This window comes from Nematolebias whitei, chromosome 4 (genome assembly GCF_014905685.2).
Source record: "Nematolebias whitei isolate Nwh7 chromosome 4, NemWhi1, whole genome shotgun sequence".
NCBI lineage: Eukaryota > Metazoa > Chordata > Actinopteri > Cyprinodontiformes > Rivulidae > Nematolebias > Nematolebias whitei.
The window spans coordinates 52,416,994-52,433,927 of NC_056501.1; the positions used below are offsets into that span (position 1 = coordinate 52,416,994).

Sequence of the window (16,934 nt, forward strand, 5' to 3'; positions counted from 1 at the left end):
CAGGGAGGCTTAAGAGCGTGATTCCCCTGTAGTTGGAACACACTCTACGGTCCCCCTTTTTGAATAGGGGGACCACCACCCCGGTCTGCCAATCCAGGGGAACTTCCCCCGATGTCCACGCAACATTGCAGAGTCGCGTAAGCCAACACAACCCTACAACATCCAGAGCCTTAAGGAACTCTGGGCGGATCTCATCCACCCCTGGGGCCCTGCCACCGAGGAGCTTTTTAACCACCTCGGTGACCTCAGCACCAGAGATTGGAGGGCCCGACCCAGAGTCCCCAGGCTCCGCTTCCTCAGTGGAAGACGTGCCGGTGGGATTGAGGAGGTCTTCAAAGTATTCCGCCCACCGACCCACAACATCCCGAGTTGAGGTCAGTAGCACACCACTCCCACTATAAACAGTGTTGGTGGCATACCGCTTCCCCCCCCTGAGACGCCGGATGGTGGACCAGAAACGTCTCGAAGCCGTGCGGAAGTCGTTCTCCATGGCCTCTCCGAACTCCTCCCATGCCCGAGTTTTTGCCTCAGCAACCACCCGAGCCGCATGTCGCTTGGACTGCCGGTACCCATCAGCTGCTTCCGGGGTCCCACAGGCCAAAAAGGCCCGATAGGACTCCTTCTTCAGCCTGACAGCATCCCTCACCGACGGTGTCCACCATCGGGTTCGAGGGTTGCCGCCGCGACAGGCACCGACAACCTTGCGGCCGCAGCTCTGGTAAGCCGCCTCGACAATAGAGGCACGAAACATGGTCCACTCAGACTCAATGTCCCCCACCTCCCTTGGAACATGTTCAAAGTTCTCCCGGAGGTGGGAGTTGAAACTCCGTCTCACAGGAGACTCTGCCAGACGTTCCCAGCAAACCCTCACAATACGTTTGGGGCTACCAGGTCTGACCGGCATCCTCCCCCACCATCGGAGCCAACTCACCACCAGGTAGTGATCAGTTGACAGCTCCGCCCCTCTCTTCACCCGAGTGTCCAAGACATGTGGCCGCAGATCAGATGAGACGATGACAAAGTCGATCATGTGTCATCAAACAGGATAATGCCCAAGAATGGCTAAACACACATTAGAATATTCTGAAGTACCGGTAAGCGTCTGAGCTCTGTTCCTGTTGAACATCAGTGACAGGAGCTGAAACACGTAATCTAAAGAAGGAACCGTTCAAACCAGAGACAGATGGAGCAGTTTGCTTATGAGGAGTGGACCAGAATATTTGTGGACAGGTGCAGAAGTCCGAGAGAGTTACAGAAATCACTCGATTGCAGAGATTGACTCAAATAATAATGAATTCAATCATACACCTGTCGAAGGTGTTATTATAAATGGACTGTACTTATATAGCACCTTTCTATCTTATTTCAAGATACTCAAAGCTCTTTACACTACAATCTGTGTCCTCATTGACCCATTCATACAGCACTCTACTAGATCTCTACAAAGCTAATTGAACAAATCATTCTAAAGAGACTAATCAGAGATTTATCACATTCATACACTGATGGGACACACATCAGAAGCTACGAGGGGTCTTGCCCAGGGACACTTCAGCATGTGACTGCTGGTGGGTTCGAACCCCCAACTCTCGCACTGGAGGACGACTGCTCCAACCACTCAGCCACAGCCGCCCCTCCATCAAAAAATCTCTACTCATCCATTATCTTTCTCTTGTCCAGCCTGTAACTTCTGATGCACTTAAGCTAATTTAATGAAACTTCATACACATATGCATCATCACTAGACGGAGTGTTGCTTATGTACATTTCATCATTTCAGCTTCAAGTTCAAGGTCATATATCAAGGTCAATGTTAAAACAAGTTATTTGCTTCTCCCACCCATAACTTCAGATCTGGTCAAGATCATTTACCAAAATATAGCACACATTTGTACCACCACTAGACTTTATGTTATAATCATTGCATCACCTCAACTTTGAGTTTAAGGTCACAAATCAAGGTCAAAGGTTATATAAGGTCTTTGCTTGTCCAGCCACTGCTATTTTTTGTGCAACCTTTATTTAGACATGTTAATTCCACTGAGCCTCGGGGACTCATTTACAAGAGAGACCTGGTTTTAACAAAGAGCGATGACAACAGTCAACAACTAAGACAATAATAGGCAATCATAAAGGATGCATACAAATTGAGAATTTTTTTTAACAAGTGAAAATAAAATGGTATTTAAAAGGAAAAGTAACAAAAAAAACCAGCTAGATTGTAGGGTGGTGTAGAAAACTAAAAACAGGATCATGTCTGCAGTGGTTTTTCCCAGGAAGGAACTCAACAGATTCTTAAAGCCACTTAGAAAGGTCAAAGGTCGAGAGCTTCAGATCTTTTTACAAGATATTCCAGGAAACAGGAGCGGAGTAGGAGAAGGTCCTTTTGTCTAGTTCAGTCCTCACTGAGGGAACACTGCAGGTAATAATGTCCTGAGAGTGCACGCCGTAGCTGCACTCACACAGGAGGAGATGTATGAAGGCAGCAGACCAAGAAGTGATTTAAACATGAAAATGTACCAGTGGGAGAGTCTACGTGAAGTTAATGATGTCCAGTTAAACCAGTGAATACTGGGTGCAGTGGTGGGTACGATAATCACAGCCAGTTATGAATCTTAGTGCACCATGATAGACAGCATCCAACATCTGCAGCATCCAACATCTGCTGCATCCAACATCTGCAGGTTCTTGTAGGAGCATTCATGTAAATAATGTCACTGTAATCAATGGAGGGAAAGAAAGTCACAGATACAAGGTGTTTCCTAACATTCAGAGTTAGACAGGATCTGTTTCTGAAAAAGAAACCCAGTTTAACTTTCAGTTTCTTTACTAGATTTTCCACATGGAGCTTAAAAGAGAGATGTGAGTCAACCAAGATACCCAAATATTTATAGAAGTCGACAAAATCAATTGGGACATGATTCGAGGATAAAATCAGAGGAAGAACCACTGGGACCAACTTCCTCTTTGAAAACAGCATCCTTTGGTTTTGTCGACGTTTAGGACAAGTTTGAGGTGGAACAAATCTGACTGGATGATGTCAAAAGCTATAGATTAATGTATGACAGTTTGTCTTTGGGTTTATCGTGACGTATACAGTACTCTTGTTTTTTGTATTGCTTTTGTCAGTTTTAAGTTATTTTAGATACCTTTGTGTGTGTGTGTGTGGGGGGGGGGGGTATTTAACAGAAGTGTTCATGCACATTTGTTAACTCTGTTCACATGAAGTTATTTTCCTTCTCCTCAGGGTCATGTTGACTTCAGTTATGAAGTGTCTCGTTCGCTCTCTGCCTGTCAGGGTGCTCTGTTGATTGTTGATGCCAACCAGGTGATGATTGTTTGTTTTTTATGTGTGTGAAATATTGAGAATTGTTACATGTTAATAATTTTGTTGATATTTTGTTGTCCTCCCAAGGGAATTCAAGCACAAACTGTTGCTAATTTCTACTTGGCTTTTGAAGCCCAGCTGACAATAATACCTGTGATTAATAAGGTACTTGAAGACTTTCTGCTGTTGGACCAATTCCATGGGACATTCCACCATTTTACTTTATGAGGCAGGTGATTTTTAAAATTTCTCCTGCAGATTGATTTGAAAAATGCTGATCCAGAGCGAGTGGCGTCACAGATTGAAAAAGCGTTTGATATTCCAAAAGAGGAGTGTATCAAGGTAAGATGAGGCACAAACAAGCTTCTTTTTAGGTCAGTGTAAGACACTTCCCCAAAAAAGTTTTAATTTTAATTTTTAAGATTTCAGCAAAACTGGGAACGAATGTTGAAAAGGTTCTTCAAGCAGTTATAGACAGAGTTCCTCCGTAAGATTGCTCACATTGTTAAATTCTCATGTAGAGTGTTTATTTTTAAAAATAGTATTTATTTTTTATTACAACTGATGTTTAAAAGATGTGTTTTGTTTCCTGCAGGCCTGTGGGGAGCATCAATGACCCATTTAAAGCCTTAGTTTTTGACTCCAATTTTGACCACTACAGAGGAGTGGTGGCCAACATTGCTGTGTTTGGAGGTTGGGTCAATAAAGGGGACAAGATCAGGTCGGCACATCTCGACAAAACCTACGAGGTCAACGAGCTGGGTCTTCTGCGACCAGATGAGCAGCCAACACAGAAACTGTACGATTGGCATCTGCCATTTATTTTCTTTTTGTGTCTTTAATCTGGAACTAGGAGAACTCACAAAGTAACTCATTGCAAGTTAGTATTACAGTATCTACAGCCATGGGGGATAATCACCCTTTTCCAGTCCTGATTCATACTCAGTAATTCAGGTTAATCAGTCAAGGTTGAGTAAAGTCCTCTGGACGATCCTCTGGACACCCTTTTTCAGTGTTTTACACACTGCGACATTTTGAAATAGATCAGGGGCCTCATGTTTTAAAGAGTGTACAGTTTTCGGACTGAAAGTTGGCGTAGGAACAAAATATGAAAAGTGCTTACATAAAAAAACTAAATTATAATTATCATGAAAGAATATAAATTCCAATGAACGTGGAACTAACCACACATTATACACCTCCATTTTAATATAAAAATATAATAATAATAATAATGTGTTATGTATTGTCATCATTGTGATCCCATACACTGGTGAAATTGGATCTATAAAAGAATTACTGTTAACACAGAGGCACTCAGGAGCTTGGTAGAACTTAGACGCTTATTTATTAAACATGTATTTATTTAATAACTTTTATTTAACCAGGCAAACCCAACTGAGATCACAGATCTCTTTTGCAAGGGAGGCCTGGACCTGAAGGCAGACTAACATGCATGTTTTTGTTCTGTGGGAGGAAACCGGAGTACCCAGAGAAAACCCAAGCAAGCATGAGAAGAACATGCAAACTCCACACAGAAAGACCCCAGGTCCAACCAGGGACTGAACGCAAGACCTTCTTCCTGTGAGGCTGCCAGTTGATGCCAAGAAGCAAGTTACTGCACGTCAGTGGAGTGTTTCAGCCTCAATGTAGGAGAATTTGATATATCTGAGCATCATGTGGATGAGGCTGTCCCATACTGCTGGCATGGCAGAACTCAGGGACAACTGAAATTCCTGACCTGTCGGGCTCCCTCTGAAAGTTTCCGGTTGTAATTTACCTCAGCATGCTGGACTTGAAGCAGCACCGACACCATTTCTCCAAGTTTCCCTCTGTAATACTTGGGCCAGTTCAGCACAGATTTCCTAACCAAATTAGTCCTGGCACTTTAAATAAGGTAATATACCAGGCTTCATTGTGTGTCCTCATAAATGCAAAAATACTCTCCCTCCCAATTCTACTTTTGCTGATGGCCTTCACAGCAGCACCACAGCTGCCACTGCGGTACGCACATTTTTACAACGTCAAAAGTCTGTGCACACTTTCATGCAACATTTGTTTTGATGCATCCCAATGAGTGAGTGGAACATGGTGTACGCAACTTTTTGTGCATACGCACCTTTTATAAGTACATGAGGCCCCTGGCTTTTCCAGGTTCTAAAATTCTTCCAATTTTACGTCAGGTGTACAAACACACTGGATCTGCCATGTCAGCCTCTTCTATCTTAAACAAACATGGCAACATGACTAAGGTTTGCAAAGTGTCATCTGAAAGAACCACAAAAACTTCTGGAACAATGTTATTTGGACAGATAAGACCAAAAGTGAGATGTTTAGCCATTATGTATTTGACGAAAACAAACACAGTTGATCAGAACAAAAACCTCATTCCTACAACAAAACATCTCAAAACGAGAAATCAAGGCATTGTAATGGTCCAGCCCAAAGTCCATAACCTCAGTCTGTAATTTTGTGGTGGAACCTTATAGAGCTATGCAGAAACAAATGTCTGCAAACCTCAGTGAACTAAAGCAGTGTATTAAAAAAGAGTGGGCCAAAATCTTTCCATAATCTTGTAAGACAGTGGTTCTCAACCTGGGGGGCCCAACCCCCATGGGGGGGGGGGGGGGCGCTAGAGAGCACATGGGGGTCGCATAATATGTCTGCTTCGAGGTTGTAAAAATGTAATTTTATTGTCTGTGTAACAACTTTAGAAAATATGCTTTTATTTTAAATTGTAATGTTTGAAATTTGGGCAGCACGGTGGAGCAACTGGTAGAGCTGCTGCTTCTCAGCGAGCAGGTCCCCGGTTCAAATCCCGGTCCGGGGGCCTTTCTGGGTGGAGTTTGCATGTTCTCTCCGTGCATGCGTGGGTTTTCTCCAGGTACTCCGGTTTCCTCCCACAGACCAAAAACATGCATGTTAGGCTGATTGGTAACTCTAAATTGTCCCTAGGTGAGTGAGAGAGTGAATGGTTGTTTGTCTCGTTTGTCTCTATGTGTCCCCCCTGTGATGGACTGGAGACCTGTCCAGGGTGTCCCCCTCCCCTCGCACAGTGATTGCTGGACATGGGCACCGGCGACCCCCGTGACCCAAAATGGAAGAAGTGGGTAAAAGATAATGGATGGATGGATGGATGGATGTTTGAAATTTCATCAAATCCTGAGGAACACTGAAGAACCTTCATTTTGGTTATGTCTGAAGAGTTTTTAATAACATATTATGTTAAAAACTAAATTCTGTACTGTCACTTTAAGAGCGCTTTGTTATGAAGTCATTACTCAGCGTCCAGCTGTCAGTTGACAGCGTGGCTGCTTAATAGGAAGCAGGGAGTTATCGTTGCTCTTGGATAAGCTCAGGTTTTATTAAATATATAACATAAACATAAGCACATGCAGGTGTGAATGTTTAAATGTGTAAAAACACAGAGGAGTCATTTTTCTGACAACATTTTCCCTAGTTTAGAACAGACATTACTATTGGTGATGTGAAAGTCAGGTATACTTTCAGGAACAAGTAGTTGACATCAGAAAGCCTTTGAAAGTGCAGGTAGATGATTTGCACAGAGCCACAGAAGCATCTTTTGAGTGTTTACTTTTAAATCACTAAGGCTAAAAACCTGCACGATATTGGAAAAACCTTCTGAAACCTGCCTGAAAATTGTAGAGTTGATGTGTGACCGGGCTCATGCAGTGGATAAAATGAAAACTGTCCTGCTCTCTAACACTGTCAGAGTCAGAGTCTCTTTATTGTCATTTCATTATTAGTTATTGTCATTTCTTTATTGTCATTATGTCAAGGACATAATAGATAAAATAGCTGAAAACTGCAAAAATCTGGAGCTTATGAATATAACCAATGTTCCCTGAGGGAGGGAAACGAGGTACAACACAGTAGTATGGGGATTGCGCCCTCGCGAGACCAACCTGAAGAAGTTTCTTTCAACACGCCTGTCAAGGCAAATGAGACTGCTGCATATACAGGAGGCCCCGCCCTCCTGGCCTATAAATATGCAGCATGGTCTCATTTCCCTAATCTGCATGCACTTTACCGAGCTCCTGGAACATAGAGGGGCTCACTTGTGTTGTACCTCGTTTCCCTCCCTCAGGGAACATTGGTTATATTCATAACCTCCAGTTCCCTTTCGGTCGGTACACTCGGTACAACACAGTAGTATGGGGACCTACCATCATGCCCCGAAAATGCAAATGCAGAAAAAAAAACTTTGACAACAAATTCCTGACAACTGGGAGGATGCTCATCTCTCCTGTGCTGAAAGGACAGCCTGGGTGACGTCACGAGTTGTTATGTCCAAACTGTAGAATTTTATGAATGTATGAGGAGATGCCCAGTTGGCGGCCGAGCATATGTCTGCCACTGGGATTCCTTTAAATAGTGCCCTTGAAGTGGCCATACCTCTGGTTGAGTGCGCATGCACGCTGCTGGGTGCATGTTTACCCTTACTGATATAGGCTCGAGAAATAGCCTCTACAACCCAGTGAGAGAGACGTTGTTTAGACAGAGCTTTTCCTGCCACGGGGTTAGCAAAACACACAAACAGCTGATCAGTTTTGTGCCAGCTTTTTGTCCGTTCAATATAAACGCGCAGCGCGCGCACCGGGCAGAGAGCGTTCATGCGCCTCTGCTCTGCAGTTAACACAGGCGGCGGTGGGAAAGCCGACAGTTCAAAAGAAAGGCTCTTATATGATAAAGATGGCACTTTAGGGACGTAGGCCGGGTTGGGGCGAAACGTCACCTTGGAACCATCATATGCAAATTGGGTACACAAATGGTGAACCGAAAGTGCGTGGATGTCACTCACACGTTTTGCTGAGCACAGAGCCAGAAGAAGAGCTGTTTTATAGGACAACATGTTCATATTGATCTGCTCCAAGGGTTCGAAAGGTGAATCTCACAGCGCATCTAAAACTAGCAACAGGTCCCACTGTGGTGCCAGTGTTCTGCGCGGTGGCCTTTTACGCAGCGCTCCTTTCATGAACTGAACCACGAGAGGATGGGAGCCAGGTGATTTTCCTTCCCATCCATTATGACAAGCAGAAATAGCAGATAAATAGACTTTGATTGTAGAAAAAGAGCGACCTTTCTCTAACAAGTCCTGTAAGAATGTGAGAACATCTGTTATGGTGCTGAGGAATGAAACAATGTTTCTCTCCTGACACCAGACATCGAAAATACGCCATTTAAGTGTGTATAAGGTCTGTGTGGAGCCTACTCTAGCACACTGGATAGTGTCCACCACATTACTAGGATGACCAGAGGCTATTAATTTCTCCCTCTCAGGGGCCAGACCCACAGTTCCAGATTTCTGGGTGGGGATGCCAAATTTGGCCGTGAGCCTGAGTTAAGAGATCTTTGCGCACATCAAGGTGCCGTGGTTCTCCTTCCAGTAGTGACATTATTTCTGCAAACCAGACTTTCTTGGTCCATCTGGGAGCTACTAAGATCAGAATGAGAGCCTTTTTGTGCACGCGGTCCAGAGTGGGCTGTATTAGCGCCACCGGTGGAATCGCGTAAAGGCGCTTTGCTGGCCAGCTGTGCGCCAGCGCGTCTGCTCCGAGAGGCGTGCTCGCGTCCCGTATGGAGAAAAACATAGGACAGTGCACGTTTTCCCTGGAGGCGAACAGATCTACGTCGGCCGTGCCGAAGCGATCCCAAATCTGTTGCACCACCTCCGGGTGAAGGTGCCATTCTCTCGCCAGTGGGACACCTCTGGAGAGCGTGTCCGCTCCGTGATTCAGCACTCCCGGGACGTGAGTTGCTCTGAGTGACAACAGACGTGTTCTGCACCATAGTAACAGCTTGTATGTCAGGCGGAGGAGGGGCAGTGAACATGTGCCTCCTTGTCTGTTTATGTGAGCGACTACACAGCTGTTGTCGCTGCGCACCAACACATGTTGAAGTGAAATCAGCCCAATTTTGCTGAAATGTTTTAAAGAGAGAAAAACTGCCATCATCTCCAACTGATTTATATGTAGTTGGCTCTGGTTCCGAGACCAAACACCGCTGGTGTGTCTGTTTTTGCATATTCCTCCCCAGCCGAACTTTGACGCGTCTGTCGTGACTAACACACGAGATAAAATACGACCCAGGGGAACCCCTCTGTTGAGAAATGCTGTGTTTCTCCAAGGCATGAGCACCTGCAGGCAGGATAGAGAGATCCTCACCCGATTTTTCTGCGGGGGGGCTCGGTTCTGTTTCATGTGGACCCAGCGTTGAAACCTCCTCATCTGTAGCAGACCGAGCAGGACTGCTGATATCATAGAGGCCATAAATCTTAAGAGGCGCTGGCAGTGCTTGATCGTTAACACACGATTGTGCTGAAAAAGAGCTAAACACTGATGGAATGCTGTTATCCTCCTCTGGGATAATCATGCGTAATTTCTTACAGAATCCAACTCGAGACCCAGATAACAGATCTTCTGACTGGGGACCAGCTGACTTTTCTCTCTGTTTATCACAAAACCCAGAGACTGCAGGTGTTACATCAGCAGACCTGTGTGAGCTCTGGCTTGATGGGGGGATTCCGCTAAAATTAATAAATCGTCCAGGTAGTCTAGTGTTCGGACTCCTTGACTCCTGATAGGTGTCAATGCTGCCTCGAGGCATTTTGTAAATACTCGAGGAGCCAGAGACAGTCCAAATGGCAGGACCTGATATTCGTATGCCGTATTCTCAAATGCAAAACACAGAAACTTTCTGTGTTTTGGTAGGATTGATATGTGAAATCAATCAACCTTTATTTAGACAGGTAAATACCATTGAGCCTCGAGGACTCGTTTACAAGAGAGACCTGATTTCAACAAAGAAAGATGACAACAATGGACAACAGCAACAACAATAAACAATTATAAAAAGTCATAATACAGTTGTTGTTTTTTTTTTTTTTTTTTTTTTTTTTTACAAATAGGATGGCTAAAAGGAAAAGGTAACAAAAAAACCACAAAAAAAAACCCAGCTAGATTCTAAGGCGAATGTAGAAAACTAAAAACAGGAACATGTCTGCATTGGTCCCTGCCAGGAGTCCAACAGCTTCTTAAAGCCACTTAGAGAGGTCAAGGTCGAGAGCTTCAAATCTTTTTGTAAGATATTCCAGGAATATCTTACAAAAAGATTTGAAGCTCTCGTCTTTCAAGTAAGCGTCTTTCAAATCGACTGACGTGAACCAATCCCCGGGACGCACAGATTGCATTACTTGGCGCAGAGTCAGCATTCTGAACTTGAATGATCTCAGTCTCCTGTTTAACTGTCTCAGATCCAATATTGGACGGAGACCCTTGTCCTTTTTTGGAATTACAAAATAGCGACTGTAAAAACCGCTGTTTGCATCCTGAGGGCGAACAATTCTTATTGCTCCTTTTTCTAGGAGTGAACAAATCTCCTTTTTCAGGGTTGGAGCGAGATCTGGCTGTATTTTTGACATTACAGTCCCTCTGAACGGTACAGGAGGCTTGCTGAATTGCAATTTGTAACCTCGGACTACAGTTCCCTTGATCCATTGCGATGGTGCGCATGCGCGCCATGCCCTCCCGTTTGAAGAGAGCCTGAACGGCATGTTCGTTTGGGGCTTGCTATGCCCTCTGCTGGACACAGATTTAAGGAGGAGAGTTTAACTCCATCAGCCAGAGCTCGGTCTCCTTTATGTTTTGAAGTTTGGTTTGTGAAAAAAGGGACGACATCGCCCTTTATTTCTGAATCTTGAGACAAAACAGTGTGAACACAACATTCTTTTATTAATTTTGATGCTTGATGATGACATTTTTTCTTTATTGTACAAACAGAGGGATGACAAATGAGTCCCTAAACATTTTTGTCCGCTTAATCAGGGTTTTTTGAACTCCATCGCAGACTAGAGGCTCTCCGTTTTCCCTGTGGGTGTAGAGGCTCTGATTGTTCTGAAAACAGCTGCAGAGCTAGGCTGACTGCTGTTTCCTCTCCCTCATTGCTGATGAAGATTTTGACGCCTTCGCTTGTCTCGGGACAAAATGGTGTTTGGACCATGCCGGTTGTCCGGGTGGTGGACGTCCTCGCTGATCAGCAGGGAATGTCCCCCGCGGTTCGGTCTCCAGTGAGGGTCTTTTATGTGCAGGGCGACGAGGAAGAGAATGTTGTCGCGGAGGCATGCTCCTGTGGCCACTGGGGTCCCTGGGCTGGGAGTAATGACGTCTCGGCATGCCCAGACGCAGAGCCTCCTCCTGCTTCCTTCTTTGATCGCAGCGGTTCTGGATCTTTTCCAAAGCTTCTCCAAACAGTCCCGTGTGTTCGACGGCCTGCTAGAGAAAAATGGAGCGCTGGCTTTCTGGCAGCTTGGTGAGAGTGAGCCACAAGTGTCGCTGAGCGACAACCGCTTCCGCCATGCTTTTTCCCAGTGCAATAGCTGCGGTGCCTGACAGCCGGAGGATAAAATCTGATGTCCTGCGGACCTCGTCCAGCGGTTCTGCAATGTTTCTCATTGACTGTAAAGCTTCCTGCAGCTCCTGCAGCTTTTCAGCCTGATACGCCTGCAGCATCGAGGCCGTATTGAGTGCGTGCAGTGAGACACTGTGCGCGGTAGATTTTTTCCAGCTGTGTTGCTGAGAACCGGCACTGTTTGCTGGGGAGGGTGGGTTTGCCGGCTGATGTGTTCGCCTTGGGTGCCAAGTGGGCTGCCAGCGTTTCATCCATGGGTGGGATGTGCGACAGACCAGCTGGCTCTATGTTCTCCAAGTCCAAAAACTGAGAGAAAGGCAGGGATAACGGAGCCTTAGGGGACGCCCAGGACCGTGTGAGTTCCAACAAAAAATCCGGAAATACAGGTAATTTGTGCCTCACCGAGGTCTTTTGTTTCGGGAGAAAATAATTACCAGCAAGTCTTGTCTGGATCTGTCAAGGTGGGGAGTGGGCCATGGCACCTTAAGAGACTCGGCCGCTCTGCGGCACAGCTCAAACAGGGCTGGAGTGGATCCATCTGTTTCAACAGGTGCCACTGCAGTTTCTTGTGAAAACTCCTCTGCTTCCTCATCAGCACCTGCTTCATCCTCAGAGAGGCCGCCTGAGCCTGTCAGAGAGATCTCGTCCGCCAGCAACAAGTTCTGCATGTCGAACTTGACCTGGTTTTCATCTGTGTCATCCATGGGAAGCAGCCTATCCATCTGCTCACCCCAGGACAATGCCGTGGTGCTGTCCTCCATCTCATCGGACTCTAGCTCTGTGGTTGGTCCGAGAGCCTCAGAAAACAGCGGGTCTCTCGATGCGGTTGAATTTCCTAACGTTTTTGTCAGGAATTCCACACGCTTCTCCAGGGTCGATTTTCGGAGTCGGCTACAATGCGCACATGACTCCGAGTTAGCAAGTGCCGCCTTAGCATGCAACATGCTGAGACACACCGGGCAAGCTTTGTGGGTGTCCGCTTCCGAAAGAAAAAATCCACATGCGCTTGGACACGAACGTGAACCTGGGTTTCTCGCCTTGCTAGCTTTGTTAGAGGCTTTGATTTTTCTCTTGCTCTTTTCTGGCGTCATGTTAGCGACAGAGAAGGAGAGTAAATTTTTACCCGTTAGCAAGCTAAACAGGCAGAAAGTTAGCTGTGCTGTTCTATATTTTTCCTTCTTAGCAGCAAGGCTAAACAGGGAAGAGTGACCCAGACCAGTTAGCAAGCTAAACAGGCTAGAAAAACAGCAAGCGGAAAAGATGACCGTTAGCTGGGCTAAACAGTCAGTAAGCAGGATCAGAACCTTGTAGTGACGCCCTAGGTAGGGAGCGAGCTCACCTCCAGTCGGACAGTTGAGTCACATACAGGGGACCTGCAATCAGGTTAAAGCGAGGTGAAGTGCAAAAAGATTAGGGAAATGAGACCATGCTGCATATTTATAGGCCAGGAGGGCAGGGCCTCCTGTATATACAGCAGTCTCATTTGCCTTGACAGGCATGTTGAAAGAAACTTCTTCAGGTTGGCCTCGCGAGGGCGCAATCCCCATACTACTGTGTTGTACCGAGTGTACTGACCGAAAGGGAACAGCTGCATTATAGGATCAGGAAGATATCTTCACAAAACTGTTTTTATTTTATTTTAAGATACTCTGTTGTTAGTTTTTAAAGAAAAGTTATGTGAGTAATTCTCAAAACAGTGTTCTTGTAGTTATTATTTCTGTTGCACAACTACCAGTTTGTACCTTTTACAAATAAGTCTGTAACTATTTACTTTATTCTTTTTTAATTTACTTTATTCTATATTTAACTACTATTACTTATTATATTAATTATAATATTTATTTTAGTCTTTTATCAATTTGATGAAGAGATTAATCTGATTGAGTCTTTTGGGAGAGGGGAGTACGTAACGAGGGATTGTGGGGTCTCAGATTGGCTAGGAAGTAAGAAGGGGGGTCTTTGAGGAAAAGAGGTTGGGAACCACTGTTGTAAGAGACTGATGAGTCCTACAGAAAATATTACTGAGTTAGTGCTGCTGAAAGAGGTTTCAGAAAGTCTTTGCTGAATTATGGGGTGCACTTAACATTATACACACAACTTTTCCATTTTGAAAAAACCTAGATCATTTTAATGATGCCTTAATTGTGTAAAACCCATGAATTCACGTAAGAAGGTAGACTTTATCGACTTGAAAAGTTTAACCCAAAAGGGAACCTTTGTGAGCACTTTTATTAGGCCCGAGCAGCAAAGCGCTGCGAAGGCCTATTGTTATCGCTCTGTTCAGGCCCGAGTTGCAATTTTTTCCATCAAATGAATTGGCCTTTTGGGGGCCTTAACATATCCCAAAAGTTACCAAATTTGGCGGACACATCAGGACTGATAAAAATTTACGTATTTTAGGGGCGTGGCAAAAATCGCAACAGAAACGGCTCCAGTGCGCCAACTAGAATATTTTGAAATACCCTCCGCATTAACCTTAGTTTGTCGTAGAAACATGAAATTTGGAGCACTTGTCCAATTTCCCAAGATGCACAGAAAACCCTCTGGCACCAACATTGTATGATAAACAGGAAGGCAGCCATTTTGGAATGTCGTCCCAATTTTCTCACCTTTTTGGCGGTTTACAGCCTTCGCATTTGAACAAACTCTTCCTAGGGATTTCACTCAATTGGTTTCAAACTTTGCTATTTTGGTCAAAAGGCATGGGGGACAAAAAGTTATCAAAAAGGTGCATTTTTGTGCATGCTGAATGGGCGGGGCCAGACTTCAAAGTTTGACATCTCGCCATGAAAAACGAAACGCTAATAGCTCCTACATGAAAACTGTCAGAAACATCAAACCTTCAGTGATTGATCCACATCCGGTCCCCTGCAAGACTGAATGGTCAAATCATGACCTCACTTAAGACAGGCCCACTGACAACAGGAAGTTTAAAGTTTTACCTTGAACGATCCCTATCTGACCCCTGTCACCTGATCAGCATGATAGTGTGTCCAGTGACCGAAGACATGTTGGTGTAACTTGCTTTCCAACACTGACAGTTTGGGGTGGAGTATGTGGGCGTCGCGACATGGCAAAGTAAGACGTAACATTGTCTCCATACGTTTGGCTCTAAATTCCACAGATTTGAACCGAGGTGCACCAAAATCAGTATGATAGATCATTATCCACATCTTGAACAGGAAGCCATGATAACTGCCCAATAGCCTCCACAGCGCCCCCTAGAATATTTTAAAATCTCAGCCCCAAGCCATTTTTTGACTGATAATTCTAAAACTCGGCGAACATCTGTATCGTCTCAGGACCTATGAAAAAGTGCCTTGGAGCCCTGGTCCAAAACCAACAGGAAGTCTGCCATTTTGGGTCAAAGGGTCATTTTAGGATGTTTCTAATGGCGAATTTTAACTAACTCATCCTAGGGATTTTGCGTGATTGTCCAAATTTGTTTAATATGCCATTAACACGGGCAGCACGGTGTCGCAACTGGTAGAGCTGCTGCCTCTCAGCGAGCAGGTCCTTGATTCAAACCCCGGTCCAGGGGCCTTTCTGGGTGCAGTTTGCATGTTCTCTCCGTGCATGCGTGGGTTTTCTCTGGGTACTCCGTTTTTTTCCCACAAACCAAAAACATGCATGTTAGGCTGATTGGTAACTCTAAATTGTCCCTAGGTGTGAGTGAGAGAGTGAATGGTTGTTTGTCTCGTTTGTCTCTATGTGTCCCTGTGATTAATTTGCGACCCGTCCAGGGGGTACCCCGCCCCTCGCACAGTGATTGCTGGACATGGGCACTAGCGACCCCCGTGACCCAAAATGGAAGAAGCAGGTAAAGATAATGGATGGATGGATGCCCTTAACACATTGGGGAGTAATAGTTATCAATAGCTTGTGTTTTTGTTTATGTTAAAGAGGCATGGCCAGGCCTCAAATTTGCACTTCATGCCATAAATTTCCAAACGCTATAACTTTCACATTGAAAGACCTAAATGCACCAAACTTGGCATGACTCATCCCTGTTAGATGTCCGACGATCCACTGTCGTCATATTTTGACGTCATCAAAGGCCCGCCCCCTAAGTACAGGAAGTCTCTTATTTTACTTGGAATGCTCCCTCTTTGACACCATTGACCTAATCAGGATGATCTTTTGTTAGAAGTCAGCGAAGATGGTCTGACTTGATTTAAAGCACAAACCGTTTTTGATGGTGGATGTGGGCGTGGCGAATCAAGAAGTAACGCCGTTGCAATACGTTTTGCTCTAAAATACACAGATTTCAGCCGAGGTGCACCAAAATCACTATGATCAATCATTATACACCCCTTGAACAGGTATCCATGATAAGTGGCCAATAGCCTCCACAGCGCCACCTAGATTTTTCTTACAGTTACATCTCAGTGATACATCATTCGATCTGCACAAGATTTATTGTGCATGATCAGTGAGCACTTCTATACACATTGATATTGTTGTTTAACATATGACACTAGTGCGCCCCCTATATTATTCCAACAATTATATCTCATTGATACATTATCCAATAAGTACCAGATTTTTTGTGCCTGATCAGTGAGCACTTGTAGACACATTGGTATTGTTCTTTAACATTAGACTCAAGTGAGCCCCCTAGATTATTCCAACAGTTAGATCTCAACGATACATCATCCTGTCAGGACCAGATTTTTGGTGTGTCATCTGTGAGCATTTCTAGACACATTGGTATTGTTGTTGAACATTTGACTCAAGTGCACCCCCTAGATTATTCAAACTGTTATATCTCAATGATATATTATCCGATCTGCACCTGATTTTTGGTGCGTGATCAGTGAGCACTTCTGTATACATTTGTGTTGTTATTTAACATTTGACTCGAGTGCGCCCCCTAGATTATTTCAATACTTATATCTCAGTGATATATCATCTGATCTGAACCAGATTTTAGGTGCTTGATTAGTGAACACTTCTAGACACATTGGTATTGTTTTTAACTTTTGACTAGATTGTGCCCCCTAGATTATTCGAACAGTTTTATCGCAGTGAAATATCATCCAATATATGCCAGATTTATTGTGCGTGATTATTGAGCACTTATAGACACATTAGTATTGTTCTTTAACATTTGACTCAAGTGCGCCCCCTACATTATTCCAACAGTTATATCTCAGTGATACATCATCCGATCTACGCC

The 16,934-nt window shown here is 44.6% G+C and overlaps 1 protein-coding gene across 1 annotated transcript in view; it reads left to right on the plus strand.

Moving 5' to 3' along the window:
* Positions 1–16,934, plus strand: part of guf1 (GTP binding elongation factor GUF1) — a 147,485-nt gene that overhangs the window by 45,417 nt on the left and 85,134 nt on the right. The window contains exons 4-8 of the mRNA XM_037675438.1: positions 3,248–3,328; positions 3,416–3,493; positions 3,587–3,670; positions 3,751–3,815; positions 3,924–4,127. Of these exons, the coding sequence (XP_037531366.1) occupies positions 3,248–3,328; positions 3,416–3,493; positions 3,587–3,670; positions 3,751–3,815; positions 3,924–4,127 (512 nt within the window). The remainder of the gene's footprint in view (positions 1–3,247; positions 3,329–3,415; positions 3,494–3,586; positions 3,671–3,750; positions 3,816–3,923; positions 4,128–16,934) is intronic.